The sequence below is a fragment of the Chanodichthys erythropterus genome, chromosome 21 (assembly GCF_024489055.1).
Source record: "Chanodichthys erythropterus isolate Z2021 chromosome 21, ASM2448905v1, whole genome shotgun sequence".
NCBI classification, from domain to species: Eukaryota; Metazoa; Chordata; class Actinopteri; order Cypriniformes; family Xenocyprididae; genus Chanodichthys; species Chanodichthys erythropterus.
Genome location: NC_090241.1, coordinates 22657219 through 22678297, shown reverse-complemented (window position 1 = coordinate 22678297; position 21079 = coordinate 22657219). Strand labels below are relative to the sequence as shown.

The window sequence follows — 21079 nt, the reverse complement described above, 5'->3', positions numbered from 1 at the left end:
CCATCCAACATCCCCTAAGGATGTCAAAACAAAATGTTGGGGAACATATTGGTTTTAACACTGTAAAGCTGTTTTGAAATAATCTGCATTGTAAAAAGTGATATATACATAAAGGTGATTTGACCTATTGTAGCCAAACTACATCACAAAAAGCTATATATACATAAAGGTGATTTGATCTATTGTAGCCAAACTACATCACAAAAAGCTCTTTAAACAGCTCAAAATTCAAAAAGTTCAAACTTCAAAAAAGTTCAGACAGGGGCCACGTAAAGACATTCTTAGGAACAGTTGGCTATTTTACGTCTGTATAAATCGTTTAATGCTACTGTAAACAGCTGTCAAACCATACTGTCAGTCAAAATCTATGTGCACATGTACGATGACAGGTTTCAGTAAATATATCACAAACTATAAATGGCCTACGAAAAATGACAAGTGTGCAGAAAAAAAAACATTTATACATCTAAATTATACTGTAGATACATTCAGTGAGAGTAAAGTTGCGCTAGTGAGTATGCGTTACTTTCAATGGTGTACTAGACTTCAAGTATGGAGTACTATAATTACATCTTATATATATATAAAAAAAATGCTTCATTCTTACAGACCTCACAACCAACACGTCAGGACAAGAACAACATGAACTTGACCAGCTTGTCGTTAAAATAAAAGCTTTATGTACATGATTAAGCGCGCAAATAATGTCTCGTCATCGGAAGTAGATGCACGCGGCTGCGCCGGTGTTTCTACACAGCATCATTTACATTCATAAAAAGCGAACTGTCAGCGTGGAGCAGACACTTACCATTCACCAGCAGAAAGCCCACGAGTATCATATGTAAGAGCAGCAGTTTCCCTATAGCCGTCCACATCTTCACAAATAAAGACGTTGTGCTCATACGGAATATAAAAAGGCCGTGCTGTACAGTCTCTACCTCCTGTCTCCGTGCAGTCTGCGCTCTGACTCTCCACAAGCTCCACTCTGCTTTCGATACCAGTTTGAATCGATGACGCCAACGCGGAGGGGCGGGGCCATGCGTGATGACTCGTACGTATGGGCGGAGTTAATGGTGAGAAATTAAACAAAACATGTCATCGGTCTACTCTACACAGTTGAAGAGATGAATAGATTCGTGAACATGGTGGAGTAGAAATAAAGAGGGTGAGATTTTGTCTATAAAATGCCAAAGAAAACTAAAAAATAAAAGTGATTCTTAAAAGTTTTGGGCACACACTAATATGAAAACATATATGGGAATGGGTGCTGCATTTAATTTATGGATAGTGATCTACACTTACAAACATTAAAGCATACTTACAGTGTGTATGGGAGAAAAGAAAAAAACATATTGATAATTTTTTAGAGTTAACTAAATTTGTATCTATATGTTTAATTTATTTTTTAATATAAAAATACCTTTTAATTAAGTTAAAATAAAACAAAAATGTAAGGAAACCAGAAATCCCTGCAAGATCCATAATAAAGCCAATCTTTATATTATCTAAAAAGTTATAGTTCTTCATATTTAATTATTAAGTTCACTGTAGTGTTTTATGTTACATTTTAAGTTAAATTCATGTTTATTGCATTGTTTTAGATTCTAGTCTCTAGGTTGTTTAAGGGGTAGCTGCAGGGACTGGCTGGCATTATAAACAGGAAGCTGTCGGGATTGCAGCGCTATGATAAATTGTTCCCCCTTCTTAAGTGTGAAAAAAAGAGAACGTAAGAAGGAGAGAGATGAAGAGAGAGAGAGAGAAAGAAATTGAATGCTTTTTTCTTAGTTGAGAAGGCATCACCATCAGTCAGTTGTCCTCTTTTCTCACATGCACTGAATCGACCGTTAGAAACAGCTTGCTCTGCTTGGGTTATTTCTGAGAGATTACTTCTACTGCTTTATAGCATCAGTTTCTGCTACATGAACTGCTAAGTTATAGCCATAATAAGAAGCTAATTTTCTGTTGTGAAAATAATCACCAACTGTAACTTAAAGGTGCAGTCCGTAACTTTTTTGGTTAAAAATGATCCAACATCAATTTTTGAGCAAGTACATAACTAGCCAGTGTTCAAAACTATTTTGTAATAATGTTTTCTAATTCGAGTGGTACAGGTTTCTGCGGGAAATTCGAGCATGCTGCCATTGTTCTTTGTGTCATTGCACTGTTTACACAAAGAAGGAGTCCCAGCTAGTAGGCTATATCGTATGTGAGGATGCTGCAGGTGATGGATCATTTATAGCCTTTTCTTACAGTAGCTGAAATAATTAAACTTATCATTTTGATGGCAGATTGTACTCCAGAAAGGTCCAAATGACAATCAGTGACAACTGGAGATTCACCCGTAGTCAAAAGCAAAAGACTTCGGACTACGAAGTGGCTACAGAAATTGAAATCTAAAAGTAACGCTATAACACACACTAAATACACATAGTCACGCAATGATGTTGTTAACATTAACAATTTGAGAACAAAGTATAACAATAATAATAATTTGTACGTTCTGCTGTAATCCGAGCTAAGCGATCATTAGATTTAATCAACATTGGCAGCCTGATTTATTGTTATGCTTTTTTTCTCAGTTGGTCAGAGTGGTCAAAAGTGGCTAAAATGTTACTTAGCCTATAGTTCAGATGACATTTTCTGGTGAAAATTCTTATTTTGGTCATACTTACAATATGCAATACAGCAAATATTAGATTCATCCACGCCGAAGAGCTGTGCCAAGGCACAAACCACGTAAAGATGATAATTCTGCAAATAACTGCAATTGCAGGTTTCAAACAGAGATGGCAACAAAAAGGCAAAAATACAGACTGCAACTTTAAAAGAGAATTTAACAAAACTTAATTTATTCATTCTCTATGACGTACATGCCTATAAAAATTATCAAGAGATTTATTGAGTCTTTAAGGCAAGACACTACAGGCAAAACCGTTTTTTATGCGCTTGTCAATTTTTAGATTTTAGGCTATTTTGCTTCAGTAATACCATGTGGAAAGAAAACATACAAAATACACATGTACGTGTTTAATTTATTTGCATTTGAAGATTTCAATTACAATAATATTTTTATTTCAATGTACTCAAAATTTTAAGGCATCCAGGTAACTTACTTTTTTAAGTTAAACCAACAATTCTGTTTTACATTGAATACATACTGTATCTTTACAGGCAATTTTCTCAAAATGAGCCAGAAATCTCCACTTTAGTAGCATTTACATACACCAAACTTTCCAGTTTTATTAGGGCCCGAGCACCCTCGGGTGTGAGTACCCTAATCTTCTCCGAAATGAATCACATTTTTGAGGGCCTAAACGTGCTCGAAAACTCATGAAACTTTGCACACGCATCAGAAGTGGTGAAAATGTACGTCTGATATGGGTTTTAGAATTAGGTGTGGCAAAATGGCTCAATAGCGCCACCTACAAATTAATTAAATTAAGTGCCATTCGTGCTACGTTTCACATACAGTTATGAAATTCGGTAGACAGATGTAACAGCCCAATACCTACAAAAAGCCCCGGGCCGCAAAATCTGAAAACCCAACAGGAAGTGAGATATTTTTAATTTTCTTTGCAAAATTTTGGCATTTTTTGCCATTTCCACACGTTGTACTTTAACAAACTCCTCCTAGATTTGGTCAGTCTATTCTTAAGGCTTTTGCGACGTTAAATTGCGAAGATCTAGAGTTTTTGCTGAAGGGTGTGTCCGTGGCGTCCTGACAAAGTTCAATGTTTCACCATGAAACAGGAAGTTGTTGTAACTTGGGCATACAATGTCCGATCTGCCCCAAACTTCACATGTTTTACTAGAGGCCTGAAGACATCTACATGGCAATATTCAGTTACAGTCATAGCGCCACCTGCAGGCAACAGGAAATTACATGTTTTACACTGTGATTAACTCCTCATACAGATTTAACCAGATCAACATCATATGTTGTCAGTCTAATCTTAAGACCTTAGCGATGATAAATATCAAAGATCTTGAGTTTTCGCTGAAGGGCGTGTCCGTGGCGGCCTGACAAAGTCTGATGTTTCGCCATGAAAGAGGAAGCTGTTGTAACTCAGGCATACTATGTCCGATGTGCCCCAAACTTCACATGTGTGATAAGGCATCTCTAAAGCCATCTATATACCAATATTCAGTTAGTTATTACGCCACTTGCTATCAACAGGAAATGGCATGCTTTACACTGTAATTCACTACCAGAAACACATTTCAATATGCCACAATGTGCTAAACATACTAGAAACACGTTAAATCATTCAACACTTGGCTAACACTTTGCTAATGTTTGCGATCAATGCCACAAAGCAGGAAGTTGTTGTAATTCAGGCATACAATGTCCAATCTGCTTTAAACTTCACATGTTTGATAATAGTCCTGGCCTGAAGACATCTACATGGCAATATTCAGTTACAGTCAAAGCACAACCCGTCGGCACCAGGAGGTGTGGCACTTTGAAATGACTTTGCCATAATTCTCCTTTATTTACACACTTAAGTGCATGTCTGCCACTGTTCACTATTTTCCTAAGGCCAATGGGTGGCGGTGAGCCCGGGTGCGAGGACCCTTTCATCGCACCTTGCAGCTTTAATTTCTATCTATATTCTGGAGGTTTTAACAGATGGGTCTACAGATGTATTATCCAGCTGATTTATAATAACATTTTAATTCTAAAAAACATAGCGATTAGGAGATATCCAAAAAAACTCTAATATGACAACAAAATGAAACAAAAATTGTTAATTATCCAATGTTCAGATTTCTGGTTTGGAAATGTGTACAAATTAGTCCATATATAATTAGATAATGCCTGTGTATTTAAACAACATTTTAGAAAACTTGTAATACAAATAATTGTGTGATTAATGAGCTGAGAAAGTATGATGAAACCTATTAGTTACATTTTTTTTACCCTACTCAACAGTGTCTTGATTTAAGTAGAATACTTTTTTTGCCAACATCAAAATGTAGATTTTTGCTGTCACTGACATTTTGACTGGTCTTTGAGTTATTTCTGGGAAAAAGGAAGAAAAATGCAAAACTGAAAAATCGTTTGAGAGCATCAGAACATAGGAGCGGAGGTCAGCTGATCATCATTTTCTCTCTCTTTTAGTGGCAGAACTCGCCTAAAATGCCAGAACTTCTCGCTGCCAAGCTGCTGACCCAAAAAAACAGAGAGATTTTTAGTCAATAACTGGCCAGCGGCCCACCAGCTATTCAGGTGAGAAACATGATTTAAATGTCAGTGCATCAAAAGATATGATAGTGGAGAACTTGCACACTGCAGGAACTCAGATGAGAAACAACCGGACATGCCTGAATGGTGGTTCTCTGCCCTCTTTAAAAACACAGGTCAACTTTAATAAAAACCCATTATTTGAGGAAGTGCATGGTTGTTAACTTGGCTTGTCTATTTTGGTGTGGTTTGGAAGATAGATTCCAGTCGCTGATGTTTAAATAGTCCAGCGCTTAAGAGTGTAATGAGGCATTTTACACAAATCACCTCAGTGAGTACAGAAGATGTGAAAGGGGGACCTTGGAGACATGCATGAATTCATCCCTTTTGCCAATCAGACTGGAAAGTGTGGGGGCCCTTGTTATCCCTCAGACCCGACTCATGTTTTTGCTTCTATGAATTCTCTCTGTTACCCAAGCATGACAAGATGTGGTATTTCAGATACTGAATCATAGTGAGGCTCTAGAACTAAAAGGAATATTACAAGTTAGAAGTAAAGGGATAGTTCACCCAAAAAATAAATATTCTGTTATTTATTTACTCTCATCTTGTTTCAAACCCATAAAACCTTCTTTATTCTGTTGAATAGAATAGGATACATTTTGAAGAACTGTACACTCTCTTTTATGTGCAATTACACTGAAAAACAGAAATTGCTGGTAAATTTCACAAATAATTACAAAGAATTGGCAAGTAACACATTAAATTAAATGTGAAATTTTAAAGTATACAGGTGCTGGTCATAATTAGAATATCGTGAAAAAGGTTCATTTTTTTATTGTAAATTATTTTAAAAAATGAAACTTTAATTTATACTAGTTTCCCTACATGTAAAGTAAAACATTTCAAAAGTTTTTTTTTTTTTTTTTTAATTTGTTGATTAGAGCGTACAGCTAATGAAAGTCCAAAATCCAGTATCTCAAAATATTAGAATATTTACATTTGAGTTTCATTAAATGACCATCCCTACAGTATAAATTCCAGGTATTTCTTATTCTTTGAAACCACACTAAGAAGACAACTGACTTGGCAATGGTCCAGTAGACAATCATTGACACCCTCCACAAAGAGAGTAAGTCACAGGTGGTCATTACTGCATGTGGTGGCTGTTTACAGAGTGATGTATCAAAGCATATTAAATGCAAGGTTGACTGGAAGGAAGAAATTGGGTAGGCAAAGGTGCACAAGCAACAGGCATGACCACAAGCTTGAGAATACTGTCAAGTAAAGCCGATTCAAACACTTGGGAGAGCTTCACAATGAGTCGAATGAAGCCGGAGTCAGCGCATCAAGAGTCACCACACTCAGACATCTTCAGGAAAAGGACTACCAAGCCACTTCTGAAACAGAAACAACATCAGAAGCATCTTATCTGGGCTAAGGAGAAAAAGAACTGGACAGTGAACAGTGGTCGGAAGTCCTCTTTTCAGGTAAAAGTACATTTTGCATTTCATGTTGAAATCATAGTCCCAGAGTCTGAAGGAAGACTGGAGAGGCACAGAATCCAAGCTGCTTGAAGTCTAGTGGGAAGTTTCTGAAGTTAGTAATGATTTGGGCGGGACGTGACGTCTGCTGGTGTTGATCCATTGTGTTTTATCAAGTGCAAAGTCAATGCAGCCATCTTCAGGAGATTTTGGAGCACTTCTAGAAGTAGAAGTTTTGCCTGTTTTTGGAGACTCTTAAAAGCATGAATTGGCTTTTTCTCCCATTTTCTGTCACAACTCAAAAAAATGATCAGGACTGTGAACATTCTTGTGGTGCCATCAGCCACTGAGTGTTGTCATGAGTCATGACATAATTTTCCTGTGGGTCCAGAGTAATCAGTCACATGGCATTCATGTGATTGGCTCAAAAGAAAACCAGGGAAAATATGGTACAGTAATATAAATGACAGGTCTGCACAATTAAAAAAAAAAATATTGACCTTAAAAATAAAAAAATTATAACCCATCTAAATAACAGTAGCTTTTTTTTTTTCTATGTATACATAGTTTTTATTTTTATTAAACTTCCTTCACATTTTCTATCTGTGCCCAAGTGATAAATTGACTTGTATAAGGGAAGACTCTCAAAGATGGGTAAACTTTTTCTGTATTACTAACCTCAACTGTGAGATTAACATTGTGGGCATTTGAAAGGTTTGTAATACAGTAATACTTATAATCTCTCTTGCTTTCCACATGCACACAGAGGCTTTTTTTTTTTTTTTTTTTTTTTTTAAATTGCTGTTGGCAAGTCATAAGGGATTTTTATATTCTACTGCTGGCTCATTGTGTTAAATCATTCGTATCTGTGACTGTGCATAGACTGTTAAGTATAACCAGGATTTATGATTCTCAGGTCACAGTGAAATCGCTTTACATGAGACCTGAGTGATATTTTTATTTTTTTTTTTATATTTCCATTAAAAATTTACGATATAAAAAGCTATATATTGTAATGACAAGAAATTACAAGGTTGGATAAGAAGGCAAAACAAAATTCAAGTTCAAGTACATTATTTGCAAGAGCAGAGCTTTACATAGATATACATCAGTATTGCATTAGTGTAATGTATAATTAATTATTTTATGTCATAACGGTGTACACTTTCATCCCAGATAGTAAACAAGCATTGAAACAAGGTTCAGTCAACGTTAACACATTATTTACCCCAACAATGCAATCTGATGTTGGTTCCACATCACGTTTGCACCCTCAGTTAATGATAAGATAAAGTGATTAAGTCTCTTCAGAAAATTTGGACTAAACCGCTCAATTCATATGGATTAGTTTTACAATCTCTTTATGAACTTTTTGAAGCGTCACAAAGTGTCAGTTGCGTAGCTGTTTATGGAGCGACAGAAAGGTCTCAGTTTTCATCAAAAAGATCTTCATTTGTGTTCAAAGTAGCCTCAAACTCATTCACAATCAAATGTAAACATCCAAATAAATACTATACTCACAGGAATCGATGCATGCATGAAGCATGAATGACGAACACTTTGTAAAGATCCATTTTGAGGGTTATATTAGCTGTGTGAACTTTGTTTATGCTGGTTAAGGCAGTTGAGAGCTCGGGGGCGGGGGAGCGCGAGATTTAAAGGGGCCACGTGCTGAATTGGTGCATATTTATATCTCAAAATAGGCAGTTAAAAAAATTAATAAAAAAAAATCTATGGGGTATTTTGAGCTGAAACTTCACAGACACATTCAGGGGACATCTTAGACTTATATTACTTCTTGTTAAAACTGGTTCTAGGGCAGCTTTAATATTATAAAGTGACCAGAATACTTTTTGTGCACCAAAAAATAAACAAATAAATAAATAATGACTTTTCAACAATATAGTGATGGGCCGATTTCAAAACACTGCTTCAGAGCTTTGCGAATCGAATCAGCGACTCAGAGCGCCAAAGTCACGTGATTTAAGCACTCAATTATTTTTTTACTCAAATTATTTTTGGGTGAACTAACCCTTTAATGACAGAATTTTCATTTTTGGGTGAACTAAAATCAAGGTCTTTTTGTTTAAAGTTTTGTAGAAATCACAAAAAAAAAAAAAAAAAAAAAAATGTGTATGAAAACAGGTGGAATGTGGAATTTTAAGAAATGTCTTGAGAACTGAATGAATGGTTTGGGAAATTTTACCAATTGAATCAGTTATAGTGTGTTCGAAATTGAGAAAAACTGTGAGAGGAAAATCAACAATTTGTCACTATTTGTTATCATATTGATTAACTTGATTCTGACAGTGACAATGTGGTCCTTCTTTTAAGGTAAATGTCATATTCATGCAATCTTTCTGTCACACATGCATTCACACATATAACACAGTACATAGACAGTTTAACATGAGTATAGCGCCTCTTCTGTATCTTCTCTAACATCACAAGGGTGAATTATAATAATCAACTCGTCTAAATGCAAATCATAAGATGCATTTTGATGATGTCTGAAGCATATGGGATCTACAGTAATTTCCCATCATGCTTCTGACTGCCCAAGGTTTAACAATTTAGGTGACGAGTGTTTTCATCTTTAGAAAAACATCCAAAGCACAAAATGAGGAAATAACTGAAGCTGTAAATGAAACATTCACAACAACACTTCCTCAGTAACAAAGAGGGAGTTTCTAAAACTAGTAAGTAGGTATAGACATTAAAACAAGATTTTAATATTTGATTGTTTTTAATTCCTGATCAAAGAAAGATATTCATCATTGACTCACCCTCATATTGTTCCAAAAGTGTATGCATTTCTTTCTTCAGTGGAACCCAAAACATATTTTGTAAAATATGTGTGTTTGATTGATTGATTGATTGATTGATTGATTGATTGATTGATTGTCTATAGCCAGTGGGGTCCAGTTTTGTCTTGGTCCCCCTAGACTTTTATTGTATGGACAAAGTTGAATTTAATTTGTGCTTTGCGGAAGAAAGTCATACAGGTTTTGAAGAACAAAAAAAAACAACATTCTTCACAAGAATGGTCATTTCAGTTTACGCCGGAATGTGAAAACAAGGTAATAGAGCCGAAGAGGTCTGGCTGACCCCAGCTACTCACTCATGTGTAATGATTTATTTACAATTCCACTAAGAGAAGGAATCTAACTTGACAAAAGAGAAAGAATGAGAAGGCAAAGGGGGAAGAAATGATTGGAGCGAAGGGGTGAAAAAGAGCTGACTCTCTGTAAGATGAATGACGTCTCACTGAACTTACATCTGAACTGAAAAGGAAGGTCTAGAATAGAGTGGTGGAGAAAGAAATAGAGGTTAGGGGTGAATGTTTGGTGGCGAGATGGCAGTTCAATGGCCACGTCACTTCGTGTGCTGAGAGTCAAAGGCAGAAAGATGACTCAAGCTCACAAGGAAGTCTACAAAGAGGAAAAGCTGAAGAATTATACTTGCATTTATTTCTTTGTTCTCATTGGCTTTAAATGTGTTGCTATGGTGTTCTGGATGGTTTCTAGGGTGTTGCTAGGTGGTTTCGTTGATGTAGAGGAGTCGTACAGTAAGCATGTGTGAGTCTGTTATATTGATGTGCAAACAAACCATATATGTGCACTCTCGATGCACTAATTGCACACTGTAGGCCTACTTATTACATTTTTTTCAGTACATTTAAGTTGTTTCCACACATATTCAGGATAATGTTTTGATTTGTCATGTGTATGTTGCTGTGTTTAGTAATTCTGAATGGATCCGTGTAATGTAGTAGGTATACAGTATGCAGTCAGGTCAAGATGGTTGATTTAGGTTTTTAGCATCTCCACGTGGTCCTGTTCAGTATTGCAGCTTGACCTGTATAAAATGTAAACAAGGGCTGCGTTCCAGTTCGATTTTTAAATGCCCTTCCCTCGCTAACTTCCCTCGGTCTCGTTGACTCGGATGTACGTCATTGCTTTGAGTGAGGTGAGGTAAATTAAACGCAATATGCGGTCATAATCATGTTGCATTGTGGGTTATGGAGCTGCCTTAAGTGTACATATGAAGTAGACTCACTCCCTCTGTCAAAATCGAGGGAGCGAGGGTCTGTACATGTAAACTTCCCTCGTCCACTTAACGAAGTGGAACGCACTTCAAAATGGCGGCAGGGATTCCCCTGAGGGGAAGTGTGTAGGGAAGTTCACGAGTGCGTGTCTAAAACTGGAGTGGAGTGAAACTTCACAGACACATTCAGGGGACACCTTAGACTTATATTACATCTTGTAAAAAAAATTTTGATGGCACCTTTAACAATGTCCGCTCTCACATCAACACAATACGCATACATTGTGGAGCTCCCGTGAATACGTGTTGGTAAATAAAGTGGTAAATTATGTTTTTTTGCCCGAACAAAGCACTTGTGTCATTTAAAAAAAAACAAACAAACAAAAAAAAAAAAACACGTGGATTACTTTAATGTCTTTATTACCTTTCTGGGCTTTGAAAGTGGTAGTTGCATAGGCTGTTAATGGAGGGAAAGAACGCTCTCAGATTTCATCAAAAAGATCTTCATTTGTGTTCTGAAGGTGAATGAAAGTCTTATGGGTTTTGAATGATATGAGGGTGAGTAATTAATAATAAATAATTTAGTAAATAGTCAAAGCAAGCCCTATTAAAACGTAAATGGAGGAAAGAGACGAAGGGGGGCAAAGAGAAAAAGGATAAGGAGGGTCACAGAGGGGATCATCTTTAAAAGCTATTCTGTAATAGTGCACACAAACACAGAAAAGATTAAAGACCAGCTTAGAAAGCGAGAGATGGGGTCAATTACACACTGCATCTCCTTACATCCATGTTAAGATGGCTAACACATGGTGCAAAATGGGGATCAAGATGTTGAAATTGGGGTCAAGAGAGGCTTGTCACCAATATTACTTCTCAAGGCTTGTAAACAACGTGTAAGAGTATTAAAAGGGACCTTTAGCAAGATGAGAGCAGTTGTTTACCGGATAAAATGTGTGCTTTCATATCTGACAATGACAAGTTATCCTCGTTGCTATTGGAAACCTACTCAGATATGGTGAAATGGAAGATGTATTGTGGACTATATTTATGGATTATACGTTATAATCCCTTTGAAATATCTTGACTATAGTCAAGGGTGCATGTATTTAGGTTACATTTCAAATCAAAAGAATGTCCTCACACTTTAAGCTTCACAGATTTATTGCAGTAAAAGGGCATATCATATGATTTTAAATATAATCGTGTTTCTTTTGTTATCAGTAATGTACATTAGGGTGTTTTGTGTTACATTTTCTGTTAATATACAGACACCAGTGTGCCATCATGTAATATCTGAAATATTGTCACCTTATTTTTTTTATGTTGGGCTCTGGCAACAACAGTTGCCAATTTGTACCATGAATTTAACAGGATATTTTTAAGTGTACAATACCAAGTTTAAAAACAACATTTTTAATTTGTCATGTTTAAAATATCTGTTGCAACAAATCTTAAACAGACCTCACCAAGTTCCTCCTTATGTCTAAATGTTGTCAAGCCAGTAACTTACAGTATTAACAGCTCAGCATAGGTGGCCGTGAACCAAGACTGTGATGAATTCTACTCCACTGTGTGTTTGTATCCATGCTGTGAGCGATTGCTCTCCTTCACCATTCTTTAACAGACATATGTAGTGTAACATATCAGTAATCAATAGTAAACTGAGCTTTAGCTTCTCCTGCTGTGACAGCATGGCTATCTTCAGTGCCTGGAAACAGCATGAACCATTGATTTATGACACACATGTCTTGGTGTGGAAAAACTCTTAAAAACAGTAATTTTTGCAGTCATCTCAAAACTTTGTAACTGCATATGTTTAGTCTCTGCTTATAGAATGCTGCATGCGAAACCAGGAAACAAATAAATGGGTTTGAATTGGTTGAACTGAATGGGTTTTTGGTTAAATGCCTGAAATAAAGTCTGTGGTTAACACAAGCTGGTCCTCTACATTTAGGGGTCACATTTGGCTCCTTCACGGTCAAAAGAGACCGAAGCCTTGAAATGTAACGTTTTTGTTTTTCAGGAACACCAAAGTAATATATTTTTGATGCAAGGATATTTTATGATTTAGACAATTTTTAGTAGCTATTTTTTTGCCATTGAAAATAAATTTTTTTTTCTAATATATTTTTAAAAATTGTTTCAGTTAAAGCAGTATTCCATGTTAAAATAGAGACAAGGCATTTAAAATCAATTTTTTAAAAGGTAGATTAGTGCCATCTGGTGGGAGTAAAAAAAAGAAAAACTTATGTAATGCTATGGTGTAACCATTAGATTCCTTTATAGTTCTATAAAGAAGTTCTGTAAATTCTATATAAAATATAAATTCTCTAGTGGTCTTTAGACATAAATACTTATAAGTTATGAATTTGGATTTATACTCAGACATTCTCAAAAACCTTTTGTCAAGGTTTAGATTTTTTTTGGTTTGAAATGTTGATTCGAAATGTCAGTTTTTGCATTAATTTACTACAGTCAAACCTGAACACAGAGGAGGACATTTTGTTACACAACATCAAAATGGAATAAAATGTAACAAAAATGAACAGTTCATTTGCAAAAACTTGCTCTGTGTTAGTCGTGCTAGTTCATGTATTTTTCTGCACAGTGTAGTTTGTACCACCGAAAGATTCTCTGAGTTTTCGTATTTTTTCGTATTTCCTGTATCGGTCATTTTTGACCACGAAGGAGCCAAGTGTGACAATTTGTTTCCCCGACCCTCTAATATATCTGAATCATGTCCATGATTTTTTTTTTTTTTTTTTGCGTTCACATAGCCAATGTGACAAAAGTGATGACCAAGTATTATCCCATTCCGATGAAGCAAAAACATTTTAAATTTTAAAACAGAAAATTTTTCGGTCATTTTTGACCAAAGAGGATCAGAAGGTTAAAAAAAAATGAAGCTTAAAAGTGGTGACGTTTAAAGGGTTAGTTCACCAAAAACGAAAATTCTGTAATTTATTACTCACCCTCATGCCGTTCCACACCCGTAAGATATTCGTTAATCTTCGAAACACAAATTAAGGTCCATAGGGAGCAATGACATTTCCTCTCTCAAGATCCATAAAGGTATACTAAAAACATATTTAAATCAGTTCATGTGAGTACAGTGGTTCAATATTAATATTATAAAGCGACGAAAAAAAACTAAATAAAAACTTATTTAGTGATGGCCGATTTCAAAACACTGCTTCAGGAAGCATCGGAGCACAAATGAATCAGTGTATCGAATCATGATTCAGATTCGCGTTTCAAACTGCCAACACCTGAAATCATGTGACTTTGGCGCTCTGAACAGCAGATTCGATACATTGATTCATTTATGCTCCTATGCTCCACGAAGCAGTGTTTTGAAATCGGCCATCACTAAATAAGTCGTTATTTTTTTGCCGCTCCATATAATATAATATTAATATTGAACCACTGTACTCACATGAACCGATTTAAATATGTTTTTTGGTACCTTTATGGATCTTGAGAGAGGAAATGTCATTGCTCCCTATGGAGGCCCCACGGAGCCATCGGATTTCAACTAAAATATCTTAATTTGTGTTCCGAAGATTAACTAAGGTCTTACGGGTGTGGAACGGCATGAGGGTGAGTAATAAATGACAGAATTTTCAGTTTTGGGTGAACTAACCCTTTAAGTCATGCGACTATATGGTCTAGTTCGTTTAGCCTACATTTAGCCTTTTACTTCTGCCGATTGTATTTAGGCTTCAAGATTCACAAAAGTTGTGAAGATTATCATGATGAACAAAATGGGTAACAATCACAAACTTTTGTTTGTCAGAGAGTTTATTTTCTGCAGTAATCCAGAAGCCAATGGAAAAAATTCTGTTTGCGTACAAAAATACTCTGTCTCACTGCAGTCTATTACATGTTTTCCTAGGGAATAAAATGAAACAGTAACCATGGATATGAGGTAGGGCAGCTATTTCTTTATGCTAACCACACAATTTTGTTTGCTTTGTATTTTCATCATGAGATTTGTTTCCCTAAGTCCTCTAGGATATATCCCAGGGAGCCTCAGTGCTGTCTCTTTGTATCTCCAAGTAGCTGATTACCTTTCTGTCACAGGTGACAACCATCAGACTTATCTGCAAATAAATGCCACATCATAGCCGAATGATTTATTTTACTACACATGCTCCACTGCACAACTGTGCTCCACTGCATATATACAGAGTACTGTTTGCATGGAAATACAATTTCACCCACCATCCTTGACCTTTCATCCTCTCTGCAACCACTATTTTTAACATATACACGCATTGCTACTGTATCAGCCGAGTCCATACAAGTTTACACTCGATATGGCCTTCAGGTTTCAAATGAAACCTAAAAGATTAATATAAATACAAATACCATCACCATGACAACTTGAATATTGGATATTGTGGGTGTCTACAGCTAGAAGTTACAGCATCTCAGCAGACATACAGTACAGTGGGTTGACATGTCTGAGAAATCTGGAATACAAAATCTAATTTAAACCTGGAAATAAACAAAGTTTTAGGATTTTGAAAAATAATCTGTTTCCAAATATTAAGAAATTCTGAAATTTCATGAGGATGCATTAAAGACATTTGTAATGTCACAAAAGATTTCTATTTCACATAAATGCTTACAAATGTCTAATCTTTTGTAATATTATATGTCTTTGCTGTCATTTTTTATCAAGTTAATGCATCCTCATAAAAAAAATGTATTTCCCTTTCGAAAGGGAACTCAACTCTGCGTTTACCGCTATGGGAACCGTCACTCGTGACAGGTGTTCGAAATGCCGAGAATCACACCACTCCAATCCTATTGGCCGGCGACAGCCTATGATGTCATTATGGCGCGAACCGTGACATATAAAGGGAGCGCCTGAGGATGCATCTTTTCGGGACTGTCTTGTTCATGCCATTGTTTCATAACACCGGTAAGGAATTACTCCATTTATGTCTGCAGACGTTCAGGAGAATGTGTTCATCCCGGGAGTTTGACACTTGATTTACACGTTTCTGGCATTTTTCTGTCTGGAAAGGAGCGAATGCATAGACAGTGCTTGAGAAAAAATATTATCAAATATTATCAATGTCTGGATGTTTGTCCAGACATTTGGCATGCACTCTCCTCCGGCATGGCAGCGTGGGTATATCGTTCCTCATAGCGGTAAACGTAGAGTTGAGTTCCCTTTCGAAAAGGAACGTCTCAGGTTACGTATGTAACCATGGTTCCCTGAGAACAGGGAACGAGACTCTGCGTTACACTGCCATGCTTCGGGTTGCCTGCTGAACAGTCCCTCAAAGACGAGTAGGTGTTGAATGCTTCCTCAGGCGCTCCCTTTATACATCACGGTTTGCGCCGTAATGACGTCATAGGCTGTCGCCGGCCAATAGGATTGGAGTGGTGTGATTCTTGGCATTTCAAACACCTGTCACGAGTGATGGTTCCCCATAGCGGTAAACGCAGAGTCTCATTCCCTGTTCTCAGGGAACCATGGTTACATACGTAACCTGAGACGTTCAGAGCTTTCTAATAACACAACTATTTTCAATATTGCTAATAATGAGAAATATTTCTTAAACACCAAATCAGCATATTACAATGATTTCTAAAGGATCATGTGACACTGAAGACTGGAGTAATGATGCTGAAAATTCAGCTTTGCCATCACAGAAATAAAATGCATTTTAAAATAGATTGATAGAATAATTAATAGAAAACAGTTATTTTACACCTGTCAGAAGTTTGGAAACATTACAATTTTTTTTTAATGTCTTTGAAATAAGTCACTTACGCTCACAAAGGCTGCATTTATTTAGTCAAAAATACAGTAAAACACTAATATTGTGAAATATTATAATTTAAAATAATTGTATTTTTATCAATTTAAAAATGCAATTTATTCCTTTGATGACAAAGTGTTACGGGTGCTGGTTGCAATAGACGAGTCGTATACGGACATCCACAATTAATGGGTATTTAATGAAAGCAGGAGCATAACACACAACCAAACACTACAATATAACATTTAAGAACAGACAAGGAGTGAAGGGAGTGAGTCCATATATATAGGGAGTGCAAACGAGGAAGTCCAGGTGATGGTGATGGGTGATGATGAGGAGCTGACGAGGGAAGTGAGTGCAGGTGTAGAAACAGGAGGATCATGGGAAATGGAGTCTTGGAGACGAGGGAACTGTAACACAAAGCTGAATTTTCAGCATCATTACTCCAGTCTTCAGTGTCACGTGATCCTTAAAAAAATATTATAATATGCTGATTTGCTGCTCAAGAAACATTTGTATTATTATTATCAATGTTGAAACAATTTTTTGCTGGAAACAATGATACCATTGTGGGAAGATTAAAACATTTGTGGGAAGATTAAAAAGCATTTTTTCTAAATGCTTTAATATATTTAATAAATAATTTATTCCTATTCATCAAAGAATCCTGAAAAAAGTATCACCATTTGCACAAAAAAATAATAAGCAGCTGTTTTCAACATAGATAATAATAAGAAGACATGTTACCTAAGTACCAATATTTGTAATAATATTTGCAATATTACTTTTTTTTTTACTGTATTTTTGATTAAATGCAGCCCTGGTGAGGATAAAAGACTTCTTTCAAAAACATAAAAATATTGCCAAAGTTTCCAAACTTTTGTCAGGTTCTGTAAATATGACTAAAAATATAATGGAATGCTCTATGTAAAGACAATTGTGACAGGAAAGTGACCTAAATCTCTAGTTTTCATTCAGTGTTTGATAAATGAATGAATGGTAACACACTTATAATCATTTACCACAAAATTCATAAATAATTTAAATGAATTAGGTGAGTAACGACTGGCCACAGAAAAACGTTATCCTGTTCCTTTTCCGCTAAATGTAGGATAACCTTTCGTCAATCTGTCAGTGACGTAAATTGTGTCAGTGTTCACAAAACAAAATAAATCTGATTTAACAGATAAAGCCTAAATATTCTCTTTGCGATTCTCTCTCTCTGGAGAAGGAAAGAGCAAATACGTACAGTGGAGGTTTGATATAACAGCTGGCAAAGCATTATGTGACTGTATAATGTAAAGAAACTTCTTAATCTCCTCAGCTTATAATGTCCTCACATTGTTCTCTCTAAACCCTGAAATTGTTTGGATTTGACATTTAATTAAACTTGGTGTAATAAGAGCTTCATATTTCAGTGGGAAAACAACCAAGCGCTAGTATGATAGCAGAGCTCCTCAGAAACTGGTGAGAGGAAAACACTCCTGCAGAGCTGAAATTATAGCCTGCACATGAATTATCAACAGAAAGCCCAGCGAGGAGCAAAAGAGCAAGACTTTGGGAGGGAATAGGGAAGATATACTGGCAGGGTGGAAATGTTTTCAATCGTTCAGGTTTGTATCAGATTATAAAAAGTGTAACAATATGCATGACAATGCATATGTTGCATGAATGAATTCATACATCAAAATGCTGACACAAATATATATTATATATATATATATATATAGCATAGATGTTTTACATTCGACTCAACTCTAGCAGGAGATAAATACCATCAGGCTGATCACTGGATAAACTTCCCACGTGTGGATTCATCATCCAGTCCATAATCCTAACCTATGATTTACTCTGAATGCAGGCTCACAACATGGCTGCCAAAAAGTGAAATCCTTTGAGATAAAAAAAATTGTAAACATCACTGTGTGCACTGAGAATATCCTATGTAGGTTTATTTTTAGACCTTTAAAAAAAAAAAAAAGGGGGGGGGGGGTGAATGATAACAATCTGATTATTACCCTACATTCTGATAATTTTTCTCTACTTTTGAGCTACTGAAACTATTGTTATCTTTTCATTACCAACATTTCTTCAGTATTCCCTGCAATAAAAATATGTGATAACTAACAACATCCTCTTTCTTGTTGACTTGGAATTTAGAGGATTTGGAATTGAGAGAATTTGGATAATTTTTTGCTTCACTCAGTCGTTGTCCTCATTTTGCTTGTTACCAATCCAAGCAAGACATTGCGTATCTCCCCACAGTTGCAGTGCAAGTACACAGTGTTAAATCCTATTCCTAATCAGTATCTTTGTCTTCTGTGGATTTTTATTTATTTTATTTTTTTGCTTGCAAAAATACATTTTGTCAGGTTAATGAATAAAACGTGTACAAAATCTGCCAGAACAAGTCTGAACAAAACCACATCTGACATGTACTTTAAACTCAAAGAAATTTCCATCTTGTAAATAAATGTATAATTTTGTTCCCTTTCAAGCACCTTTCTCCTAGAAACACAGAAGGCCTGCAATGGCCAATGGCACTCAGGCACGCAAAATGGGGGGCATAATGCGCCCTATATCAGACGGTGCTGAGTGACATTATCCCAGCAACATTATCTTTCTCCTTCATAACTGCAAGTCAGAAGCCTCTCCTTTGCCATCAAGTCTTCGCAAATAAATGGATTATCATCGAGAAGAGTTCCCTTTGAGGATTCTCATCAAGAAGAGATCCCCTTGAGTGTCCCAGTCTGTGTGGGACTCATATAGAGCTCCCTAACGACCATGATATGTGTATTGTCTGCCTGGGCCATGCCCACACAGAAGCCACCATTGAGGAGCCCAACTGCCATCACTGTGACGTGATGAGTGTTAGGACTCTCCGAAGGCACCCCTCCGTCGATTTACCAGAGCCACGGAGAATGAAGCAGCGGCCAGACTGACACTGAAATGGGTGAGCTAACACCAGCCCTGTGCACACGTTACTCCTGCTCCCCAGACCAGTAATGCCAAGAGGTGTATACTGAGTCTTGTTTCCCACCCTTTATCGACTCATGACCTTGTCTTGTTTGGAGCACTTGAGGAAGAGCACGACGACACTACGTCTACAGTGGAGTCTGAATCAAAGGATTGTCTGCTAGCAATGTGTAGGACTCCGCTTCCCACTACAGTGATGTTGGGGAGTCCCCTGGCTACATTGATAGTGAACTCCTCCGTGTCATCTCCAAGGCGGCTGAGGAGCTGGACCTGGAATGGTCTCCCTCTGCCATACCAGAGTGCAGCAGGTTGGATGAGTGGTTTCTCCAGCCTGGGGCCGTCACAGAACTGGCCCTCAAAGGCTTTCCCCACTCTTCCCAGAGGTGCATGATGAGGTCTCCAAGATGTGGCACGCCCCGTATTCGACTTGTGCTTCACACCTGGATGAGCATGGCCCCGATCCAGAGACCTTCAAAGATCTCTGCAGCACTACCGATCTTGCTCTGCGATCCACGAAGATGACAGCTCAGTCCATCAGCCGCACCATGGTCTTGCTAAACAGACACCCATGGCCAGGAGTGGTTCTTGTTTATGTGGTGCTATACTTTGATAGGCCTACACTTTTATTGTACAAAACTTCGCTAAAAGTGCTCTCTTTTAAGATGGTGCTTTTACTGGCACTCGTACCAGTTATACGAGTAGGCAATGTACATGCTCAACATTTACATTTACATAGATTTTTATCCAAAGCGACTTACATTGCATTATGTTGTATGAACAATCCCCTGGGATCGAACCCATGACCTTGGCATTGCTAGTGCCATGCTCTAACCACTGATCTACAGGAAAACATGCTCTCTCAATGAATCCTGCATTGGTTTTGGCCCGGACAAATCATCCTCAGACAGGGGGAAGGTTATGTTCCTAAAGTTCCATTCAACCCCATTCAACCTTTGCTCGGGGCAAACCATCAATGGGAACACTTCCCTTTTGCAGCTGGTTTGCCCTGTTCATGCTCTGCCCATTTATGTCGAGCGCACTAGACTGTTTAGACTCTCTGAGCAGCTCTTTGTTTGCTTTGGAGTTTGCACTAAAGATCTGCCGGTTTCAAAACAGAGGCTAGCCCATTGGATTGTGGATGTATTAGCCCTGGCTTGTAGTTCACAGAAGGTGACGTGCCCCATAGGTGTTTGAGCCCACTCTACAAGGGGTATGGCTTCTTCATGGGCGAGTGGGATGTCCATCGATGACATTTGCTTGACAGCGGGATGTACTTCTCCGAGCACTTTGCCAAATTGTACAATCTGGATGTATATTCATTAACTTTTCATATTCTTTCTGTGGAGTAGGGCTAGTATTACAGCGCATTGGCCTGTGTTAAGTCCCAGTTCATCTGATGCAACAGTCGGTCAAGCACAACCCCCTTTGACCCTGTTTCAGCAAGGTCTGCTAGCTGGCGCTGCTCAACCCGCTCTGTGACAGTGAGCTTCTACTGCTATATGTCGTCTTCTCACAAGCGATGTAATTCACTGCCTGTTCTAATGCTGTTACAGCGGCCGTGGAGCCCCTGAATGAGCATTGTTTATCTACGGCTTTTGAGCTTCACG

General features: G+C 37.2%; 1 protein-coding gene across 5 annotated transcripts in view; it reads right to left on the bottom strand.

The window, feature by feature from the left end:
* The window catches only part of lrp8 (low density lipoprotein receptor-related protein 8, apolipoprotein e receptor), a 180199-nt gene extending 179253 nt beyond the window's left edge, over positions 1 to 946 (bottom strand). For all 5 annotated transcript variants that reach the window (XM_067374730.1, XM_067374733.1, XM_067374731.1 and 2 more), the window contains exon 1: positions 809 to 946. In XM_067374730.1, coding sequence (XP_067230831.1) covers positions 809 to 902 — 94 coding nt within the window. In that variant the 5' untranslated portion in view covers positions 903 to 946. The remainder of the gene's footprint in view (positions 1 to 808) is intronic.
* Between the last annotated feature and the right edge of the window lie 20133 nt (positions 947 to 21079).